General features: G+C 39.9%; 2 protein-coding genes across 3 annotated transcripts in view; one reads left to right on the plus strand and one right to left on the minus strand.

Moving 5' to 3' along the window:
• The window catches only part of CCDC146 (coiled-coil domain containing 146), a gene marked incomplete at both ends in the record, with an annotated part of 109,213 nt that extends 88,145 nt beyond the window's left edge, over window positions 1–21,068 (plus strand). The window contains 10 exons of the mRNA XM_082846652.1: window positions 4,221–4,316; window positions 4,941–5,111; window positions 7,629–7,717; window positions 7,809–7,973; window positions 9,212–9,436; window positions 11,002–11,230; window positions 15,276–15,404; window positions 15,940–16,077; window positions 19,269–19,517; window positions 20,865–21,068. Of these exons, the coding sequence (XP_082702778.1) occupies window positions 4,221–4,316; window positions 4,941–5,111; window positions 7,629–7,717; window positions 7,809–7,973; window positions 9,212–9,436; window positions 11,002–11,230; window positions 15,276–15,404; window positions 15,940–16,077; window positions 19,269–19,517; window positions 20,865–21,068 (1,695 nt within the window). The remainder of the gene's footprint in view (window positions 1–4,220; window positions 4,317–4,940; window positions 5,112–7,628; window positions 7,718–7,808; window positions 7,974–9,211; window positions 9,437–11,001; window positions 11,231–15,275; window positions 15,405–15,939; window positions 16,078–19,268; window positions 19,518–20,864) is intronic.
• Window positions 21,069–22,281: 1,213 nt separating this feature from the next.
• Window positions 22,282–23,890, minus strand: part of GSAP (gamma-secretase activating protein) — a gene marked incomplete at its 5' end in the record, with an annotated part of 88,339 nt that continues 86,730 nt past the window's right edge. For both annotated transcript variants that reach the window (XM_082846651.1, XM_082846650.1), the window contains one exon: window positions 22,282–23,843. In XM_082846651.1, coding sequence (XP_082702777.1) covers window positions 23,752–23,843 — 92 coding nt within the window. In that variant the 3' untranslated portion in view covers window positions 22,282–23,751. The remainder of the gene's footprint in view (window positions 23,844–23,890) is intronic.

A 23,890-nucleotide genomic window follows, 5' to 3' on the forward strand; every position in this document is an offset into this window, starting at 1 on the left:
GTTGTTTTTTTTGTTTTTTTTTCCATGCTGGAAACTTGTAGGATTTTTTACTTGCCTCTAAAATTTTAAAATTTCACAATGAAGTTCCCACTTGTGGGGCTTCTACTTTTAGCCATCGTGCTGGACACTTAGTGGGCTCTCTGTATATGGAAACTCATGTCTTTCAATTCTGAGACTTTGTCTTAAATAATTTCTCCAATTTTGTCCACTTTTATTTTATTGTTCTCTTTCTGGGACCCCTGTTACCCAGATGTTAGACCTTCTAAAAGAGTCTTTTAACATTCTTGTCATTTTTTTCCTCTTATTTTTCATTCTTTCGTTTTTTGGACTTGTTACAAGGGAGATTTCCTCAACTTTTTCTTCCAGTCATTCTATTTAATCTTACATTCTGCTATCATATTTTAAATTTCCATGATCTCTTTTTCTCCTGTTTATTTCTTATAGTATCCTTATTCTTACTTCATATCTTCTCTTATCTCACTGAGAATGTTAATGATAGTTTTTTATCTTTTTCTTCTTTCTGCAAATTACAACTTTCTTCAGATTACATCTTCCTGGTTTTTTGTTTGTTTTGGTGTCCTTGTTTGTTCTTTTCTCTTTCTTACTAGAAACTTTTCTCAAATATCTGGTAATCCTTATCTATCTGCTTATATTTAAGAGTGGGATACTGTAAAGCTAACTGGATGCTGTTTCTGATGATGAGGTTTGCCACTATAGACTGATCTGACTGGACACAAATATATCAGGAATGGCTCTTCACCAAAGAGGAAACTGTGGTAGAATGCTCACAAGTTGTTCATATTTTAATAAAGAAATGCTATTTATATTAGAATACTTCTAGCTATTAAGCTCATAAAATAACACTCATATAATGTAGAACTAACAGAAATGAAAATATATTAAAATGCTTTTCCTTCAGTGCTTTCAAGAAAAGTCTATGTTTTTGTCCTAGTTCAGTTTCAGGGACAGACTAATTTCCTCTTTGAACTTATGACTTATAATTAGCCCAGCCATAGTCCTACGCTGGCTGGCAGTACTTGAAAACAGTGGGTCAGGCCAGTCACTCCCAGCCTGAATGAACATTTCAAACTTGCATGCAATCCGAAAACAAAAAGATAAAAAAAGATAAGCATGAAGGGCTCAGCCTATTCTTCAAAATTTGTTTCCCCCTAGGGACAGTTGTTTGATTTTCTTAGGCCTTTGACTGTAGAGACTCTCCCAGAATTCTGAGCCACAAACCTCATGAAAATTTCAAATATTTTAGAAAAACATCAGAGCCTTAAAGAAAGGTTCACTGATATAAAATAATTGGGATGTTTACAACAGAATATGTCTAATTTCTTAACTTTATGAAAGTTACTGATGTTTATTCATATATTAAAAATGTCAGGAAGAACAGACACCAATCTATTAATGCTGCCTCCTGGTAATATCTGAAGTAGAGGTGGGGAGCAGAAGATGTTTAATTTCTTACTTTACTTACTGTTTTATTTATTTATTTTTGGTTACAATGAACACACATTAATTTTTTTTTTTAAATACGAAATGCTACTCTATAAAAATCAAAACAAAGAACTAAAATAAATAAGCTTACAAAACCTGATATATGCAGTTTGGGGCTCAAAAACAATGGTAAATTACTTTACCTCAATATTAGAACACAATTAGAACTTTTATACTTGATCAGTTTTTTCCCTTTCCCATTAACGGAAGCTTCAGTCTAACTCCAGCCCATTTTCCAGATTACCTTAGAAAGATTTCCTTTCAAAAGGTGTATCAATTAGGTTTACAATTTGGCTGCAAGAAGTAACAAACTCAATTACAGTAGCTGAAGTAAATAGAGGGTTGTTTTATTCACATAATAAAAAATCCAGAGATAGGCACACACCAGGTAGTTTCACATAATGAAAAGTCCAGGATCCTCTTAGCTTTTTCTTCTGTCATCTTTAACATGTATATTTTTTTTCTCCAAGGTCACAAAATGGCCATTCTGCCTTTGGGCATAAAATCACACAGAAGTGGGGAAGGGCAGAGAGCAAGATGCATATGGCAGATGACTTGGAGGACTCTGTCTTTTTAACAGGAAAACAGTCACTTTCCCAGGAGCCCTATCCAGGAGATTTCCACTTACATTTTATTGGCCTGTCCTGGCTCATCTCGTCACCCCCAAGTGCAAAGGAGTCTGAAGATTTTTTGATACATTGCAGCTCTGAACAAACTTGGGGTTCTGTTAGTAAGGTCAGTGTGGAGCGTAGATATTAGCTAGGCAGCCAGCAGGCTCTCTGCTACCAATGGCTTACCTTGTTACCTCTTCCACAAACCAAGCATACTTAATTCCTTCCTGAAACTAGAGGGGTGGGTTTGTGGAGAGTTGAGAAATGTGTCAGAGAAGCAGTTAGCCAGAGTTCAAAAATTAGTGTCATTCACTGCAGTATTGTTTGTAATTTGAAACACTGGAAAAAACCTGAATGTCTGAGACCTGAATCCAGGAAAATTTGTCAGGAGCCTTTAGTTGACAGAGTAGTTGATGAGTGTGCTCTCATCATATCTTCTGTAGAAAGCTTATAAGCTCCTCTAGTCCCCATTAGTATACATGTATAGATTTGCCTACACTTGGGAGCAAAATCATTTGGAGTAGCCCACTCCTGGACACCAATGGCAGAGAAATAGTCAGACACCAAGATGATTGCTGGACTCCAATCTGTCCAGGAAGAATTAACTCTACTTTCCAGAAGGAGAAATCAAAGTCTTCCTCGCTGGCTTCTTAACTTTTCCATGAAATCTTTCCTGATTATTCAATTCTACGTTGAGCTCTCCATTTTCTGACCTGCTGTAGCAATTATCTGCTCATCAGAATCACAAGTTCTATATATTGTTACATGGATTTCACAAGACCATGTCTCATCTTCCTAAGTCCAGTGCATGCTTCTCAGCAGCTAGCTCTCCATGCTAGGAGAGGCCATGGAAAGCAGGATGTCGTTGGGCATCTGTGGGTACAAAAGATGCTACTGCCAATGCACAGGTTCCTGATTGTGGGACATCCAAAACACACTTCAGCTACTTTAAAAGAGTAGCGTAAACTTCAGAGGGATCCTGTTTAATGACCTTCAAATCACTAGAGTATGATCTTCCCTTCCTGGGACAAATTTTAGTCAATATTCAATCCTGGTGCTTAGAAGTGTGTGCTGTCACAGTAGGAAATGAACCACATCAGATTGCTTTTGGTGTGAAGATCCAACTCTAAGTCTGCTCTGAGTCAAGTATGCACTCAGCACCCCAAGATAACCCTTCCTGTAACCCTGGATGGTACTCCTTCCCCATCAGTTGCTGCGTGTCCTCTTCTCTCTGCTCTCTTCTCCATCATAAAGAATCTGATAAGCTCATTCCTAATAAGACAGCAAAGACTGATAGAATAAGATGTTGCCCTCTCTTCAAAGTACTTCAACAGAGGACAAAAGCACAAGCCAGTACAACTGAAATACAATGGTGGAGTTTCAAGTATCAACAAAAAAGTTAAGAGGTTTTTCTTTTGTGTAAGAACTTTCCAGGTACTCAAACTACTACATAAGAGTAGCCAACTATTCTGTTATTAATATTTCCAACTATTCTGTTAATAGTTCCTATTAATAGTTCCTAATTTGAAATCTATAGTGTTTCATAAATGAATTCAGATTTTATAAGTATAATAAATATCATTTGAATATGCATGTTTCCAAAGAGCTGAGTCATGAGTTAGAGAGGCAGTAAAATACAGTGTTAGGACCATGGGATCTAACTGCCTGGGTTCGCACATACATCACCGAGGCAAGGTGCTTAAATGTCTTTGTTCCTCATTCTCATCTGTACAATTGGAGATAATATAACCTACCTCATGGGGTTATGTGAGGATTAAATAAGACCATATATATAAGCACTTAGAACTTTGCCTAACACATAGTCATACTCTATAAATGTTAGCAACTGTTACTAATAAGAGTTTTTATTTCCAAATGAATGAGAAATAGAATATTTGCAGCTGGTGAATTATAGATTTTTGACAAGTCTTCATATTTTAGTTTACCGTGACTTTATAAAGAATATTCAGCATAATAGGCAATTCCTTTAAGAGTAAGAATCATAACTTCCCTACCATTTGCAAAAGGTCGTGACAGGGTTGACTACATGACACTGAAGATTTCTTTCAATAGGTATAAATACCTATTTTCAACTCTGATTTCCAGATTGAAGCTATCCCTAAAGATGATTCTACATTAACTGAGAGAAGGCGAGAGCTCCATAAGGAAGTTGAAGTGGCTAAGAGGAATTTGACCCAGCAGGTTAGTATCAACTTTCACGTAAGCTTCTATCTAAGAATGATTAAAGCAAACTTGTGTTTTTAACTGTGTTCCATGAAACCTCATTAATAGGAGAGTCATCAAAGAGAATATGATCCTACTTAATGTGGGTCTGTTTCTTTATCTCAAAGTCCACGCCAAACCCATATTAAAATTTGGAGGAAAAAAAAAAAAGAATGTGTTTTAACCAGCAAAAATTATACAGATTCATGAGATTTTAAAGTAAAAAGCCTACTGGTTAAAAATGAACAATAAATGTTTTATTTCAGTCACGTCTAATTTCAAATTTTGCTTATTCAAGCCACTGTCAAAGTGTTTTAAAACATGCTTTTAAAAAATAAATAAACAAAAAAACCCATGCTTTTATTTCTCTTCAAAAAATTACTTGAAAATACAGTCTGAGTAAGAAAAAGTTCTGCGTTAAACATGTTATCATGTTTGCACATTTTTTTAATGAGATAAAGTACTTGGTGCTAAGGCAGCAGAGTTACTTTTTGTGTTTTAACAAAATAATCTCTACATAGAAAATTTAAAAAGTAGTCTGAGATGCTGGCCTTAGTGTATTCTTTCAAATAATGCATTATAATATTTGTGTTTTTTCAAAAGAAAATCCTATCAGAAGCTGAGTCTAAGTTACTAGAACAGCAACTTGCTGAAGAAAACAAGCTTTTAAAGGAGCAAGAAAACATGCGAGAGCTGGTATTCAACCTTGTCCGTATGACTCAAATCAAAATTGACGAGAAAGAGCAAAAATCCAAGGATTTCCTGAAAGCTCAGGTAACTGCATTTTTGTAACCATCCACTAATTACCACAGGAGTCCAGGGTAGCCTCCTTTTAATACAATGTTCATCAGAAAACTATGATTTTAAGTCTCCTTCAAGTTCAGTGACTATACAGCTTCCCTAAACAAAACCCAATCATGCACTGAAAAATATTCCAAGGATTCAACAGGCAACAACTAACAATCTAGAGGGGAAAAGAACTAGGTCAATGACAACAAGCAGAGGATTTGAACAGATGACAATTTCAGTAAGAATAAGGTGGATGCCTTCAGGGAACACAGCTGACAGGCGCACAGGCGCAGGTGTCTGTGATTCACCACCATCTCATAGTCCATTGTGATTTGCCCAGAACAACTCAGAAGCCACAGCATTAGACCACTCTCCTTCCCAAGTTCATCAAGCCAGCATCATTTAAACCAATCCTAGGACAATTACCCTTAGTAACTGCTTCACCCCATGACTTTCCTGGGCTCCTGACAAAGTACCAGAGCTGACCCAGTGCAACATCCCCAAACAAAACCAACAAGGAAACCAATAGCAAAAACAACCCTCCTATCATGCTAGCTAAAACTCTAATATTAGAATCATTTATTCCACATGAGGATTGTGTCCAGAAGTCCCCTGTTAAAAAGGAATACGATATGACATGTTACTAAAATAGAATACCTGAATTTACCATGTGACCCAGATGTTGGCTCTTTCTGACTGCAGCTTTGTCTAATTCTGAGCAAGCATTCACACAGGGTAGCATTTCTTCTTGTTTTCCAGAAAGAACTCACACATCAAAGCATTCGTGAGCCATGAGGTTAAATACAGATGAGAGAAAACTGGGGTGAAGATCTACATCACACAACCCACAGCAAACTATTCAAATTGCCCTTTAACTGTTTATTTCCCACCCACCCACCCACCCAAAACATTTGACAGAGAGAAACTAAAAGAAGTTTAGCATGGCTGGGGCATGGGAAAATGGGGAAAAGGGTGTCAAACAGTGAGACCAGAGAGCAGGAAAGGTCAGGTGGTGAAGGTCACTTAATCCCTATTGAGCAGTTTGGACCCTGGTCCCAGAAGCTGAGGCAAAGCCCAGAAGAGTTCATGGGGTAGTTGCGTTTCAGTAAAGAAAGGAAAGGCAGTGGACAGGGAGGAACGGGGGAAAGAAGGCTGCCTGAGGGGAGAACGAACAGGAGCAAAAGGAGGAGAGGAGAGGACAGAGGGATACTTACTACGAGGAACATGGATCTGTTTTATGAACTAGACCATTTTTTAATTAACCTCAAAAACTGATACATGTGTTATCTATGTGTGACTAATCTATGTCAGCCAAATCTCATTACTAAATGAGCTAATTCAATTCTCTAATTTCTCTCAAAGAAGATCAATTTCTCTTGAAATATGGAAATCAATAAAGGAAAAATATTGTTTTCCTTAAGTATTCTTAGCATTGGGAATTAGTCTGTTAAAGATCGGCTGTAATAAACTATAATTTCCTTAAGACAAGAGTCAATCTTATTTATTTTCACCTCTCATCCATATCCCTAAGATAAAAGGTGAAGGGGGAAAAAAGTCAATGTTACTACTACCTCCAAGATGGAGGGGATGACACTACATTTTTTATCTCTTTAATTCTTCATACACGCAGTTACTTAAATAATATTAGTTTCTTCCTGACTCCCGTTCTCACTGAGAACAACATAAAATTGCTCCATGTCAATCTTGGCTCTGATGCCTAGTTTCTTTTGAATAACCACATGGGTTTTGCTCTCGCGGTCCTTAAGAGAAGGCCAGCAGAAACTATTTCCTCTGGTTTCTACTAGCAAAATACTGTACTTCTTTGAATACGTTTCTCACCCTAGATAAAGGGCCCAGCATCTTTGTATTTGAAGAACGTAACTAGCGCATTTAACATTTGGTATATGTTGAGCACTTTGGAGATATAACTGCCATCTTTTAAAATATTCATGTGTCATCTGTTTTTCAGCTCCCTGTGGGGTTAGGCTCAGCATGGCGCTTCACTGTGCAGGAAAACACACCCACCCTACAAACAAATGGAAAAGCACTTTAAAAGCATGGCTTCAGTCTCACAAAATATCACAGGGCCTTCAACTCGTAACATTTATCAAAACTGACTCCAAGTCCCCTTCTCTCATCCATCTTCCACAAATTCCTCACTCACCCACCCCGGCTGTGCTGTCCACAATCATTCCTCCGCTCTTCAAAAGTTTCCCGAACTTTTCCTCAAACCAACCTGGGCAGTCTCCTTTCTTTTCCTCCTCTCTCGATCTTTCTCTCCTTTAATTAACCTTCTGTCCTAGCCAATGTGATTCAGTTCAGCTGGCCAGGCAATTTTCATCCCCCTCCCCCTTTCCTCTTCCCCGTGACCTGCACGACCCAGCTGATGAAGATAGAATTGTCCTTAATGGACAGTAATGAGATGGGTTGAGGCTGGGAGTATCCATATGCTGTTGGTGGTAGACTATTTTTAAGATCTCACTATTAATTTCTATGTTTCAGCAAAAATATGCCAACATTGCTAGGGAGATCAAAGCAAAGGATCTTGAAATCCGGATACATAGGAAGCAAAAACGAGAAATTCATCGGAGGTAAAAGAATTACATGAGGACTTATCTAGTTGGCTGGGGGAAGAAAAACCTATTTATTTCACAAATTTCAAAAACACTTGTATTTTCACAGACTCAGAGAGTTTGCTAAACTGTATGACACTATTCGAAATGAAAGAAACAAATTTATTAACCTACTTCACAAAGCTCACCAGAAAGTCAATGAAATAAAAGAAAGGCATAAAATGTCATTAAATGAACTGGAAATTTTAAGAAATAGTGCAGTTACTCAAGACAGGTAAGTGTTCTAATAACTACTGTCCTTTCAAAGGTTTCTCTTCGGAGTCATTAAGTGATAAAATACCCCGGGGGATGATGAAATAGAAAATAAGTCTTTTATAAAACTTAGAAAAGCCCTTGCTCACACACCCCACTTTACAGCTGACAAGCATCTCAATGTGATTCCTTATGCTTCTGTTTGGGAGCCATATTTAAGTGGATGGAAAACTATACTCTGTAACTATGCTCACTTCATTTTAATTTACTCATCTACAAATAAAAGCACAAATTTGACAGTTTGCGTTTAATGTTAGAAGACACTCAAATGTTCATAAACCAGCATCCCATGATTGTAGGTGTGAAGCATCTAATGAGCTTATGTGAGGCAGTATGGCGGGGTGGTTAAGAGAAGGGGCTTTCTAGACCCAAACCCCAGCCCTGCCACTCATTAGCTGTGTGATCTTGGGTAAGCTATGCTAGCTCTCTGGGCTCACTTTTTTTACCCATAGAAATAGTCCTTTATATAGGACTTTTTGTTATTAAATGAATTAATCCAATGGTTGTTTTTTTAAACTTTATTATTTACCGTGTGCCAAGATCTGGTAGAATCTTTCACCTGTATTTAGTCCCTGATCCACAGAGTCTATACAACCTGAACTTTTTCTGGTGGCCACTATTGCCCAGTTTCCTTTTATAAAGATATTACAAAACGGGCTCTTGTGTGTGGGGTAGTGGAGGGGGGTTGGGTGGGAGTAGAGGTGTGAGGGGATTGGTATGAAAAGGCAAATCTAACATCCTAATCAGTTTCTCATCCTACATGAAAGTAAAATATCATTTATAGAGGCCATGCATTCATTCAGCATTTATTGTGATGCTATATTGAGTCAGGCACTACCTTAGGTCCAGTGGACATTGTCAGATATAACCGCCTCCACCCTCAAGATAGCAGAGTCTCCTGGGGATGACAGAGCACTAAATGAATCACTTAAGTCTCTTGCTTTGATAAATCGGGGCAGCAGACACTTGGGGCACAAAGGAAAGCTGTCCTAATCCAGATAAGGGCAAATCGGAGACCTGGGAAATTACAGAAGTTCCTGAAGAGTATCACGTGATGAATATCGTTACTACTATTGTCATTTCAAGGGACACACTAAATCAAGAGCTACCTTGATACTGCTTGTGTTTCAGAAGTCTTTATTGTTTTTAAAGAAACTAAAGGAAATTATATTCGTACCCATTTTCCCATTATTTTTAAAGAAAGCTACAAAATTCTATGCTGAAGCATGCCAACAACATTACCATCAGAGAAAGCATGCAAAACGATGTGTGCAAAATGGTAGCAAAACTTCAGGAAATGAAAGAGAAGAAGGAAGCCCAGTTAAATAACACTGACAGACTTGACAACATGATCACAGTGATTGAAAAGGAGATGGCGCAGCTTCGCAAAAAATACGAAAAAGCCGTTCAGCGTCGAAATGAAAGGTAAAAACCAGGAACCTAATGGGAGAGCAAAGCACCCAGAGATCCGATTTAGAAATGTTGCACATTTTTCTCTAGACTTGACAGGGGATAGTGAGGGACATTTGACACTCAGGTTTCATCAGCCTTTGCAGGGCGGGGAGGGGGCTGTGTGCTGTGTGCTTTCCCTGAAAATAAGAAACTCTGTCCTCGTAAGAAAGACAGCCAAGAGTAGGGTTTGGCAAGTTGCTCGCTTAAGGATCAAAGTCCTTTACCAGGCTACCACTCAGGATCAGGATACCATCAAATTATTTCAGTATAATTGACATAAATAAGTCTTTGGATCTTGTATTCACTTGGGCGACAGGTTTATTCATTAAGCCATTCACCCAGTTCATTTTCTCAGCAAGAGTAGCATTATTTCTCCCAGCTATAATAATATTATTAATTGATTACTACTTAACAGTTTTCCCAAGTTGCTTGTGTTCTGAGAAATCTGGTGCGTGAGATTGTAGAGCCCTGTAGTAATTACATCAGGTATTAGATTTTTTTTCCTCAAACCTTGATTGTGTGCTGTTCTGTGTAAGGCTGTGTTCTGTGTTAAGTGCTGGGCCCTGAAAGTTCTAAAAGGTGGTAACGCATCACACCTGGCTTCTGTTGTCAAGAGAATAAAGCAGCTCATGAGATGAGCCAGTGAATGGCAAATGAAACAAAATACAGAGCTAAGATTAGCCACATACACCCCTGGGCACCCATGTTTTGAGGGAGGAGAGACAGGGAAAGAGATAGAAGCAATTAAAGATGCACTTGGGGATAATGGATACGCACGGTGTGGGGGAAGAACTTCAGGGTGTGACGAACACCACTTTTTCAAAGGGCTGGCAGGTGTTCTCTCTGGGGAAATAAAAAAAAGTCCTCTTATTTGGCTCCTGGCACAAACCAAAGCATTTAGACAGTGTGCTCCCAGGCCCTGGTCAGTTCTGGGGCTGGAATTAGAAAATTCTTACTTTGTTTCTTCCCCACAGTCTCCTCACAAGGAGGGGTCTTTCCTCTGGCATGATTACAAAGGGCTATAATCATGGGGATTTGCCTGTTTATGGGGAAATGTACATCAGAAATATTTAACTTTAAAAGAGCCTAATGGTCCTGGCAAGTTAGATAGAACAGAATAGCTGCCAGAAACACATTCCCTGGCCCCCTGCCTGGGTACTTCTGGCCAGCCCTCGGTTGGCAGGTCTGGCCCGTGAAAAGGGTCTGCAGAAAATCAGACCCTGGGATCACATCGTTCATGCGTGGGGAGTGACATTCTTTTCCACCCCAGGAGGACCACTGGGACTTGCAGAGATACTGTGGCCGGCCAACGACATGGTCAGCTCAGAGTGCAGATTCTACACAACCCTCTCTCTCCCATGCCCAGAAAAATTCAAAATGTGGAGTTTAACTAGAAAGCCAACAGTGAATATCTATTGTCTCCTGGAATCACGCAGTGTTGATGTGTATTTTGCACCCAAATCCAGAGAGAACCACAGTGACTAGTAAAACGGTGGCCTCAACATCCTCTTAGCCTCTGCCTCTCAATCTGACCATAGTGGTGTTCAGCTGATAGAGCGGGAAGAGGAAGTGTGCATTTTTTATGAAAAAATAAATATCCAAGAGAAGATGAAGCTACATGGAGAAATTGAAATACACGTCCTGGAAGAGAAGATCCGATTCCTGAAAGTGAAGATTGCGGAGAAGCAAAGACAGATTCACGTGACCCGGAAATTGCTGCCAGCCAAGAGGGCTCTGGATGCTGATCTAGCAGTGCTCCAGATTCAGGTGGGAAAAGTGTTGACGACACACGTCCTGGGAACATCTGCTGCTGTCTTCTTTTTTTTTTTCCTCCTTTGTTGCTTTGTAGGTCATGTAAGTTCTTACATGTAAATCAAGCCATGCTACTCCTGGTACCTACAAGAACTCTTGAGTTAAATGTCCTGTTTAAAAATGCCTTTGAACACTGCTCCAGGGTAGAATCTGTGCTTCAGGCATCTGAGCTACAGATTACCTTTTAATCCCCCATGAAGCACTTTCTGCCTTTCTTGGAATTTAGACCTTCCCAAATCTCAGCTCTAACTCAGCTGCTTCAGAGCTCAAAACTTCAGTAAGCCAGGCTTTCACTACGGCCAGCATAATTGGGGTTTTTTTTGGTTTGTTTTTATTTTTATTCATAATTATGTTTTTGATGCTTGCTGGAAAGATCCTGCAGACCATCTAGCTCTCTTTTTTTGTTTGTTTGTTTTTGCGGTACGCGGGCCTCTCACTGTTGTGGCCTCTCCCGTTGCGGAGCACAGGCTCCAGACGCGCAGGCTCAGCGGCCATGGCTCACGGGCCCAGCCGCTCCGCGGCACGTGGGATCTTCCCAGACCGGGGCACGAACCCGTGTCCCCTACATCGGCAGGCGGACTCTCAACCACTGCGCCACCAGGGAAGCCCTAGCTCTCTTATTTTTGATTCTCTTTGAAATTCTAGAACCAAGATTGTTGTTTCTTATTAATGGGTAATCGCATATAATTAGACTCCTTATTAACCCCTGTAGTTTCCCTGTAATTTAATAACTTGGCCTCTGACATGGCCTTTTTAAAAGTGGAATAAAGTCATAAAATTTAAACATAAAACAGCAAGTAAATAAATAAAACCATAAATATAAAGCCATTTTCTTCACATGTAATAATTATACTTTCTTCTTAATGAAAACAGAAGAAAAAATTAAACTAAACAATTCGTGGCCTAAACTTTTATCCATTGACTCAGTGTAGCTGGAATACATTTTAACCTATAACATGTTTTCTAAAATGTCGGGTTTAGGGACTTCCCTGGTGGTCCAGCTGTTAAGACTCCACCTTTCAATGCAGGGGTGTGGGTTCCATCCCTGGTCCGGGAACTAAGATCCCACATGCCATGGGGTGTGGCCAAAAAATTTAAAAATAATAATAAAATGTCAGGTTTGTCAGATTTTTTTCTGATTATAAAATTAAGACATACTCTGTTAATGAAGTTTTGAAAAAAATACAAAAAATTTAAAGAAAAAAATTCTATCCCCAACATATAATCACTATTAAAATTATCAGAAATCTGGACCATTTCTAGGTCGTTTTCTAGGTTTACAAGTAAATGGTTTTCATTAGCTCATGCTATAGACACAGTTTGGGGTCATTTTTTTTTTAATTTAATCATGTCATGGGATTCACAGGACTTTATGGAACTGAATGATGGTTCTACTTTCATATTTTATGGCATTTCAACGTGTAATATGCTATACAGACGATAGGATCTTTCATTTTGCACAAATATGGTAAGGTTTTGATTCCAGTGTTTGTTTCTTTAGCCATATGTTCTCCCATTCACTTCTTCAACAAGTGTAGCCCTGAATTAGATGGACTGGCTGGAACATCCCCCAGGCCTCCCCCAGGTCTCCCACAAAGCCTCCCCAGGATTCCTGCAGCTCTGACTCCTGCTTCCAATTAGTGGTTCCTTTGGGGGATCCGCTCATCATCCTGACACACAGTGCCTGGGCCACTTCTGTGCCACTTCAGTGCAGACTCGGGACTGGTTCCAACTTCCGCCTACACCTACACAAGACCATTCATGCCAGGCCTGTGTCTGTGAACTGACTTTATTGAAGAATTGGGGCACCAGTGTGAGGGGGTACATTAAAGAAATGCAAAGAACTTCAAATGAAGTATCAGACAAGTATGCCTTCCCACGCCACCACTGGGAACAGTCCCCCAGGTGTACTACCCCATGCAACACCCTAGCCTAGTTCCATTTCACTGGCTTGCCTTTCCATCTTTCACCCCCCATCTCCCCTCCACAGCCTTACTGTCCATGTTGCGCCCCAGGCACCCCACACTTGTCTCACTCCGTTTTACAGAATAATTCGGCTCTCTCCAGGTCTTTCCCAGAACACACTTTCAAGGACATCTTCGCCCATGCTACATGATCAACATGCCCAGCAGAACAAAAGGACTTTAAGTCCAGTAAGATCCACAACAGAAAAAATTCACTCTGTACTATGGAAGCATTTTACTTGTGTTAATTGCAAATTAATACTTCTATTCAATAGATTAAAATAGATAAAATTGGTTCTTCTTAAAATATACATATATACTTAGCATTTATTATATAAAACCAGTAATCCGGTATAAAATATGAATTCAGTTTACCCAAGAGGAAAATACTATGCATTCAATGATAGTACACCCTGCCCGGTGTGAGCATTTATCATTCTGACTGCATATGAATTGAAGCATAGGGACTGTGTGTTATCATCAGCTCCGTGTTCTACCAGAGTTAGTTCTAAGCTTAAGAACAGTGGAATAGAAAGTTTCGCATTAGTCTTCAGACTGCACCTAATTATTTAATTGTATACTCAGCACTAATCACATGGGCCCTTTGAAGGACACCGTGTGAAATTTCAAGCTTCAAGCAAGCTGTTTTTGTACCTTGCCGTGTAGTGCCAGATCTCTCTCATATCCTGTTATTTGTTATAGCTACAGTGTTTTGTGTTTTTTTTTTCAATCTTCCCCTTTTTTGTATCACTTTCAGAATTCTCTTAAGGTTTGCTTTTTTTTGGTTGCTTGAAAGTTTTTAATCGTCCAAGGATTATCATAAGTCACATTTTCCTGCAATATTTTACTTGTAATAATAGCCTGTTTTTAGGGCTCCTGGAAGTCATGTGAACTGTTTTCGGACACAAGAGCACTATTTTATATCGAAAAAGGATACGGTTTTTCCTCAAGGGCCCACAGGGAAATAAGATCAATCAAGGCGCCACTTTGATAAGCAAGCACCATATATCTTTTCTTATCTAATTTCCTAATTAACAAAAGGAGACATTAAATGTTGTTAATAACAAATACAACAAATACACATACATGGATACGTTATTAACTCCCTATTAAGGGCAATTAAGTGCGGAGAGACAGGAAGAAAAACAATATTCACGTCACCATTTGAAATTCTTTTTGTCGGGAGGAGGAGAATAAGTTTAAAAATTTAAAGTACTCTAAATATATTATCTCGTTTAATGGATCAATCCCAGGAGCTTGGGACTTATTTTCCCATTTGATAGTTGAGGAAGCTAAGGTTTAGAGACGATAAATGATTTGCCTGCGATTATACAGATTTTCAGTAGAAAAGCTAAAGGTGATGGCTTGGTTTTCACTGTGTTCTACATCCCTCCCTACAAAACAGCTAAGTGCGGCTGCCACTCCTGCTTGAGAAGTTCTGTATTTCTTCATCCACCTCCAAAGTCTCATTGAGTCAACAAATATAGTTGAATATAGAACACATTACATTGGGTGTTTACCAAAAAAGATACAAATAGTTAGGGCTATTCCTCACAGACTGTACACTGTGTTGACCTAGTAATTAAGAATTTTACTTTTCTTTGGGAAGCCATTAAGCCTATTGCCAGCAAAGGGTTTTAAACTGGAGTCTAGTATGTTGTGTACCCTGTATGCTGTGCTGTCTGCCTTGGCCCCTGTAACAACATGCAATAAAGAGGTCAAGTCTGTATAGTCGGAGCTCTGCAACCACACAGCATCCCGGGAGTATAACACAAAATGGGAAGCAATAAAAGGACTGGTTGTAAAGTCAGCTTTTTTTGATGACCCAGAAGTCACTGCCTTGCTTTGCAGAGTCAGTTAACAGGCATCTTCCTCTCTGTACCACACGTGAGTAGAAACATTGCTTAACCACAAGTCCCAGCTGATGGGGTGTTAAGAATTCCCTTCCACCTTTGCCTGGAAAGACCCTAAAGACCTTGGGCTATGTGACTTTAAGATTTACTGAGCAAAGTTACTGTTTCTTTCTTGTTTAATAGTTTTCACAGTGTACAGACAGAATAAAAGACCTGGAGAAACAGTTTATAAATCCTGAGGGTGAGAACAGAACACGCTTCCTTCCAGGGAAAGATATGACCAAAGAAGAAATGATCAAAAAAATGGATGCGGTAAATGTCCTTTCTTAAAATAGCATCTATTAGCCCCTGTTGATCAGTGTCACAGATATCTGTGGTACAGTTTCATGTTATGAGGATTCATCCCTCATTATTCTAGTCACTAATATAGTCCTTTCATTGCAATCTAGTAACGAAACCTAAGCTTGACTTTAGATGCTTGCCAAAAAAGTTAAAACCTGAGTGCTTTCAAAATGCCCATCTCTGTCTCACGGCCCATAGGAGCAATTTTGGCATCGTGAATGGATTAATTTGTCTTCCTGATGGGAGCATATCAGAGGAATGGCAACGTGGAAGCTAGACAGAGCTGAGAGGGCCATTCTTTGCCATGGGGAGGAAGAAGTGCCACAGCTCTCGGGGGTGGGGGGGTCAGGGGGTGAGGGGAGGTCTTGACTTTGTCCAGTTCATTGAGTCATTAATGTTCATTAGGGAAGTCCCCCTTCATTAAGGGGGGAAAATAGTGCTCTAATTAGGAAAGATTTTGACTTGCATGACTTTTTTTTCCTATTGAAATTCTTTTCGACCGTAGCTGGAACTACAGCTGGCCAAGAAGGAGGAGAAGTTGCTGGAGAAGGATTTCATCTATGAACAGGTCTCCCGGCTCACGGACAGGCTCTGCAGCAAAACGCAGGCCTGCAAGCAGGACACACTGCTCTTAGCCAAGAAGGTCTGCCCAAGTCCCTGCCTCCTCTCTTCTGTCCTTCCTCCTCTATCACCTTCCATTTTCCACAGACTGCTTCATTTATTGGGGGAAGCCCCGGAGAGATTAGCCTTTATGAATAGATAAAGACAAAGAATTAAAATTTAAAATGTAAAGATGACTCTTGGAGAATTGTCCAAGATAAGTTTCAGTCTTGTGCCCTGAATGAATTCTCATTATAGTGGGAAATCCTAAACCTTTCAATGACAGTATACAAGTTTCACTTAATAGGGTACCTACTCAAATATGACAGTCATTATTTTCCTATTTCATGAGACATGTTAAGTCCTTTCTAGTTCCTTGTGAAGGGAGGGCCTCATTTATCCAGCGGTCTGCATGGGAGCTGCCTGAATCCAGAAGTAGCCTGAAGGCAGCAATGGAAGGGGACCATTAAAGAGAACAGCAGTCACACAACTCCCTGGGGTGGAGCCCCCACCCAAGCCTCACTAGTGAGGAAAGGCCAGTAACGTGGGGCTTCCTAATTCCATAAGCTTAAAATACCAGGGCTTCTGATCCAAAGCTACAGGGTCAGGCAGGGACTGCTAGAAGCTATAGCAAGAGGAGCAGCCAGCAGGAGGGAGGCTGGTGATTCGGACGCAGCAGGACTTTGCACCATCAGGCATCAGAGGGTCTGCTCCCTGCTTGGCGCCCCCGGCCCCTTGCAGCATCCCTCTGTGACAGTCCAGGGTTTTTAGTCAGTCAGCAACAGTCACTGGAGCTGCTGAGTGCAAAAGGGAAAGGGACACATTGTCCACACCATGTAGTGTGGGGAGACAGTTCAGAAGACGCCATGAATGATGGTGTCACCCACTGTGGGCTCCTGGGGGCAGTGACTGTTCCTTATTCTTAGTTTCCCCAATGCCTCGCATGTGCTAAACTTTAGAAAAACGTTCGTTGAATAAGTTAACAGTCCCGTTTTAGAAACAGTTCTGGCACACTAAACTACTGCAAATCTCAAGGCTTCTTGGCCATTTTTATTTGGCTTTACACTTCCACTAATAGACTGATGAGGCCAACAGCACTTGTGCAAATCTCAATTTACCTCACAAAATAAGAAATGTTAAGACTTCTTTAGGCTCATGAACGTTGCCTGAATTAGCATGTCTGAAGTTTCTTTAAATGTTGCCTTCCTTTATTTTGCAAAATGAATTTGCCTTTCTTTGGGGGAAGCTGGTTTTTGCTGAGGCCTGCTTGTCAAAGCTGATGGCAGAGTCCCTCCAGAAGTCAACTGTTAAGCCAGAGAAACACAAATGGGAGCTGCCAACACAATCCACATGACCAAGAAGTTTCCAGCATTACTGAGTCCTGTCCTCATGATTCATCTCCCTTTCCGTTCCCCACATTCCATGCTCTCTACCTGGCTTTCTTCCTCCTCCATTTAAAATAATCTCCTCAGAGTAGGCAGAGCTGGAAGACAGAAAGACATTCAGATCCCAGATCTGTGACTTACCAACACTACCAAGTGACGTTGAGAAAGATACATAAATGGTCTTAAAACTCAGTTTCCTGATCTGTGAAATGGGTGTGATATCAGCTAAAGTGGTGGCAAGCATCACATAGTCGAGCAGAAGTGGGCTGGCCCTTGCGGGTGTTCAACAAGGTTGCACATCTCATCTCTTGTCTATCTTAGAGAGCTTATGGCTCCTCTTACAAGTTTCCCAAATGAGCAGAAAATAGGAAATCTCAGCAAAGACTCAGAGAACCCAGAATAATACCATCCTTTTTTTTTTTTCATTTATGGAGAAGGGAGGTTGGTTAGTTATACACACACTCAAGTGTGCAATGACTAGTTAATAAAATTTAAAAGAGAGATAATGACTTATCACTGAAGCTTTGAATGCCTGTCATTTTTATTCAAATTATGCTTCCTGAAAACTAATGCAGTATAGAAGTTATAGAAATTTATATTCCCTATTCCCTTAAAGAGACAAAGTTTTCACATAATAATTGGTCATTATATTTTCAGAGGCACGTAAATCACCAGCAGCAACGTTTCTGTAAGCAAATGTACACACAGACCAGTATATACTCTATTAAGAGAAGACAGTATTTTGAGGTAGGGTGTAGTTTTTGGACGCTCATATTCGTGTCTCAATTTACCTTGGTTCAAAGGAATGAACAATTAAAAGAGACTAAGAATTGATTCATTCCTTCATTCGACAAACATTCAATTTTAATTTTGTCTCCTATATTCTAAGCAGTGGGAACCTCATGAATAAAACAAACAGTCCTTGTCCCCATGAAGAGTACGTTCTTGTAGGATGATAGGCTATAACCAAATAACCAAATACATTTATATTATAATGTCAGTAGTGAAAGGATATGAAGAAGTAATAAGACAGGGTAATGGGACACTGAGTTTTGGCAGGTGGCGGGAGTCACCTCTTACTGCCTCACCAGCCTTCGGCCACACTGAAAGGCCGTGCTGTGGGCCAGAAAGCTTACAGGAACCACCAATTCCACTTTTACTTCTTTTCTGTCTTTTAAAATCAATTTTCCCACCTAGTCTTATCTTTCAATTCTTTGATAATAAATAGCTTATATGAAAAGGTAAGCACACATACACAACTAGGAACATTTCTTTTCAAATTACTGGCCAGACTGTCCAGTTCAGCTCATGCTTGCCTATGACCTCATAATGATGCATCCTGGGAATTACGATCAATAATACACACACACTGAAGTGTGATAGTTTCCATTAAAAATCATCACGGATGCTGATTACCTTACTTAAGCAAGTGTATTAATAACTAATACAATTCTGTTCTACCAGATTTTCCCCCCTGCTTAAGTGGCAAACTAATAACATGGCAAAATTAGGCCAGAACTTAGACATCAAGAATACCCTTTCCTTTGTCCTTATCACCTCTTAAAAATAGAGACACTAAACTATTCCCCTCAATACTACCCACCTGGAAATCCAGTAACTAGATGAACAGATCTCTTTCTTCTCCCTCCTCCTTGTCCTATTTCACAGCCAGGGTGTTGGGCTGAATCTCTGAAGTCTCCTCCAGTTCTTATTCTCTGTGAATTCCCACTTAAACTCTCCTTCCTTCAGGCAAGAATGCCCACCTTCAGAGACAGCCAGAAGCCTGCCATTTTCTTCAAGTCTTCATGGAATATATACATAGGCTAAGCCTTGGGCTTTTTAATTCTAGATGAATGGCTACCAGAAAAAGATCAAAGATGCTACTGAAAAAATGATGGCTCTTGTTGCTGAGCTGTCCATGAAACAAGCTATGACCATTGAACTCCAAAAGGAAGTCAGGGAGAAAGAAGACTTCATCCTCACTTGCAACTCCAGGATGGAAAAGGGTCTGCCCCTCAATAAAGAGGTTGAGAGAGAATGGCTGAAAGTACTTCGAGATGAAGAAATGTATGCCTTGGCCATCGCTGAAAAGTCTCGGGTAAGCTATGGCTTCTACGGTGCATTTGTAAAATGTGCCGGGAAGGGCTGCTGCAGGGGTTGTCAATCCTCCCAAAATACATGAAAATGTTCTACTCTACCACACACATAGGCCCAGCAAGCCATTAGAAATAAGTTTTGCTTTTTTAAGATATTATGTAGGCAGGCAAAGTACAACAGTCCAAAGGGTCAGAATATTCCCTGGAGAACACTGGGCGGGCATCAAGTCCCACCCCACAGTGTTCTATCCTGGGCTGGTATGGTGAAGACCAGGACCTCCCATTGGCATGGCAATGACCAGGCTGGCACTGGTTTTATCCTAGGTCTCTAATCTCTGTCTTTGCACCCTGGCTCAGACCACACCTTACTCTTCAATGTATCTGCTGTGGCCACCACAGCATATTGTGAGGCCTCAAGCGTGTTATGGTTGTCACAGGCTTCTGCAGACTCTGCACCTGGTGCAGAAGCTACGATTAGGCTTCAGTACCACCCTTCTCCCACCAAAGACCTAAGTCTGTCACTGACCACCTACACACTGGGGGCTCAGTTCTTATTCCTACTCCCATGACCTTTCAATAATCTTAGAGTGGAATTAGGCATCTCTTTCTGAGGAGACTACATCCTGGGGGCCTATAACTCACTCTCAGACTACAGAGCAGACATCCCCAGAAGATCACCATTCCCTCCCTAACCCAAGAAAAAGGTGCATTCCAAACACATACTATGATTCCTGAAAACAGGGTCTGATCTGTCATTCGTATGCTACCTGGGATTATATTCTTGAGGGCATTCAGACTTTACCTGTGGTGTCCCAGCTGTCATTTACCTGTCTCCATTTTTTCAAATTCTTTTTAATGCTATAAGAGACTCCTCTGTTTTCCAGAAACACAGGCAGAATCTTGAGGCTCAAAGCAAGCTGCTGACCACTTCTCTCCACTGGTTCTACTTTACTCCTTATCTCCTCCTTTGTACCATTTGCTCACCAGTGACCTACCAAAGGAAACAGATTATCCTGCCTTTGTCACAAACATGGAAATAATTAGTGTTTAATGAAAGATACTGTTTGGAATGTAGCAAATTTAGGTCCCACCAACCAGTTTATGGTAAACCCTAAACCCCAGGAGTACAGTGATGCTTGAGCAACATGGGTCATTCCAATGAGACGAAATGTGTGTGCAGGTGTGTGTGTTTGGTGACGCACCCACACACCCTCTTGTCCCTTTGGGGAATATCGGCCAGCAAGCATAGCCGAAGGCTGCTCAGACCCAGCTGTGTCTGATGGGCCCTGAGGACGAAGCGACTTTACCTGAGTTTTCAAAAACTGAAAAGGATAAATCATTCTTTGCAGGAGTTCTTGGAAGCAGAAAATCGCCAGCTGCCCAGTGGTGTTTACACAACTGCGGATCAGCGTCCAAATGCCTACATCCCAGAGGCAGAGTCCACTCTTCCTCTGCCAAAACCGTACGGCGCTTTGGCTCCTTTTAAGCCCAGTGAACCTGGGGCCAATATGAGGCACATAAAGAAACCTGTTATAAAGCCAATTGAAATCTGAACATGTGAACCAACCCAGGCTTCTCAAGGAGGCGCTTCAACCAGGCTTCTTCACATCCACAGCTGGAAAACGTCAGCGTAACAGCTCTAAATTACAGAGTATCCACAACATATGCTTCCTTCCTATCACACTCACCAATTTCTTTCTTTTTCACTTTATCTCTTGATTACATTTCAGAAATATATAGTAGACTGGGTGCTACAAAAATGCAATAAAAATAAATACCTTTTCAGCGAAGTACAGAAATTGGCAGAGTGGTCTTTGTTTATTAAAGAAAGAAAAGCAGATCCTGTTCAATGTACCCACTTTTAAGAAAAAGAAAGAATGGTTGAAAAGGAAAATAGCCCAAGTACTGCAGGGGCATAACTCACTTTGTTAAATAAATAGTTGCATTGCAAGTTGATGTCAGTAAATCTAAACTGAGTGAAAAGCAGTAGGGAAGCTTGTCTTTTTTAAAGTGATGTTATAGTGATTCTTTTTACAAATAAAGAATCCTTTTGGGCAAAAACAATTATGCCCTAATTTATCTTTCTTATAAATCTAGATTTTCCACCATGTTATATGCAAATACACTTGTGATTACTTTGTTCTGATACCAGATTTTTCAAAATTTCAATGAAGATATTTATAATTTTGCATGTGAAAGAGAAAATGAGGCCAGTTCCACTGATTTCATTACTCTAATATTATTGTATTTCACCCAAGTATAGTTTGCTAATTCTGTTTACTTTCTCACATAAAAATATAAAAGTAGATTTGAAACCAGTGATTTTACATTCATTAACATGCTCAAACTATTGTTATTTCATATTGTTATCAGTTATGAATTTCATTTCACGACTCTGGGAGTGAGAAATATCACATTCATTTATTTTGCTAAATCAAACAAATTCTGTTCCAAGCCCCCAGCCTGACAGAATGGAGGGAAATTGAATCTCATTCTCCGTCTAGGAGTCCTGAATCTAACCTGACTGCTTTGTGAAGTCATTAAAAAGCAATTCCTTGAGAGAGCCTATAACAAGTAACGCTGGGTAAGCTGTGTGCTTAATGCAAAGAAATACTACAAACTTACACACAGTTGCTGTGTTGTAGGATCAGTAATTAGGGATTCAAAAAATAAACACACAGGAAGTTTAAATAGATAGGAAGGAAAAATAATTTTTAAAAATTACAAAGGTTTGGATGCTTAAATATTACAACGTGTGCTACTGGTCCAGAGGGTGACATGCCACGGTGCACTGGAATGGCCAGGGATCACAGTCAGATGGAACTTTTTATCTGGCCCTTAAGCATAAATAAGATTTTAGTAAGTGGAGGGGATTCCAGGAGGGGGAAATCGCCTGAGCAAGACTTGGAAGTAAGAAGACAAAAGTTCTGTTCAAGGCCCAGTGAGCGAGGCTGGTTGGAACAGAACGTTCATATTGGGGAAGTGTATAAGGCCAGAATTTGGGAGGTCTTGAATGTCAAAGAGTTTGGATTTTATCCTGTAATAAATGGCAAGCCACTGAAGGATTATGAGCAGAGGGGTGACAGGATCAAAGTAGTGTTTATCTCTAATATGCATCAGATGAATGAGACTTCAGAAAGCAGCAGAAACAACCCGGGTGTGAAGAGGAAAGCGTAGGGTGATGAAAAATAATGACCTTATCAAGAGGAAAAACCAGCACCGCCTTGCTGATATGGCTCCAAGACTCTGAGCTTCAGTGACCATGAAATATTTGACCTAAATGGGAAATTCTGGAGGAGAGGATAATTTTTAGAATGATGATTTTAGAAAAGCTGAATTATTATACTGGCTATTGATATTTGTAATCTTTAAAATTTCACAAGTTCAATGAGGGAAACGGTGTGAAGAGAGGAAAGCAAAGGGTTTTGGGCTTACCCCAGGAATCAACTGTATTTATGGTCAGAACGTCACTGTAGAAGAGAGAGGGAAAAAAAAAAAGAAAAGTGGGAGAACTCGTTACGTGTCATGTGGGTCTTTGGGGGAACATGTTCATGGAGTCATGATTCTTGGTGGGAATAAAAGGCTATGTTCAAAGAACAAAGGAGTTAGGCTAAAACTTTCAGTGTTTTTTTTAAATGACAACATATTACTAAATCAAACTTTTATAAATATAAAAATAACTTTATAATATTAAATACAGTTCCATCTGAACGTTCACGAAGACAAATCCTACTCTATGTATAAATTGTTGTATTTTGCAAATTATTCCCTACTAGAATTAGCAGATTTGACTTAGTCCAAATTCAGTTTTTTAAAAAGTATCTAATTTCCAAAATAGAGTTTTTCTACAACTTGTAATTTTTCTGCTTGTCATATGCTATTTTCAGTGACACAGCCAATTTTTGATTTTCTAAGCACTGTTCCTACATTTTTAAAGTATATTTTATTTCAGAGTATAATAGAAACTAGCTTTTGGCCTATGAGAGCGCTAGGAAGATCAGCCACTAGGAAGAGCATCACTTAGGCCACTTCATGCCCCCTTGGACTGGCTGCCATTTCTCTACACTTGACTGTCTAGTTCTGTCTGAACAAAGTACTAAACTGAAATTCAGATGGCTCAACAATGTATTCTGATTTTGGTTACCAGTTTAAAATATTGCTAAAGAATTCTCAACGGAAGTAGAGCTAACGAGCAAGAGAAAAATACTGGAAGCTGATATAACTGCATTTTCCCTTTTATAAGCCTAAAAGCATCGTGGTGTGTTTCAGAGCTGCTTCCTCTACGAATTTTGCGTCCACGTTGTCACGTCCTTCAAAAGCATACAGAGCTGAAAGGAAAAAGAGAGAGAAGAGTTACTATGAAGCCATAGAACAT

Source organism: Leucopleurus acutus (assembly GCF_964270905.1).
Source record: "Leucopleurus acutus genome assembly, chromosome: 9".
Taxonomy (NCBI): Eukaryota; Metazoa; Chordata; class Mammalia; order Artiodactyla; family Delphinidae; genus Leucopleurus; species Leucopleurus acutus.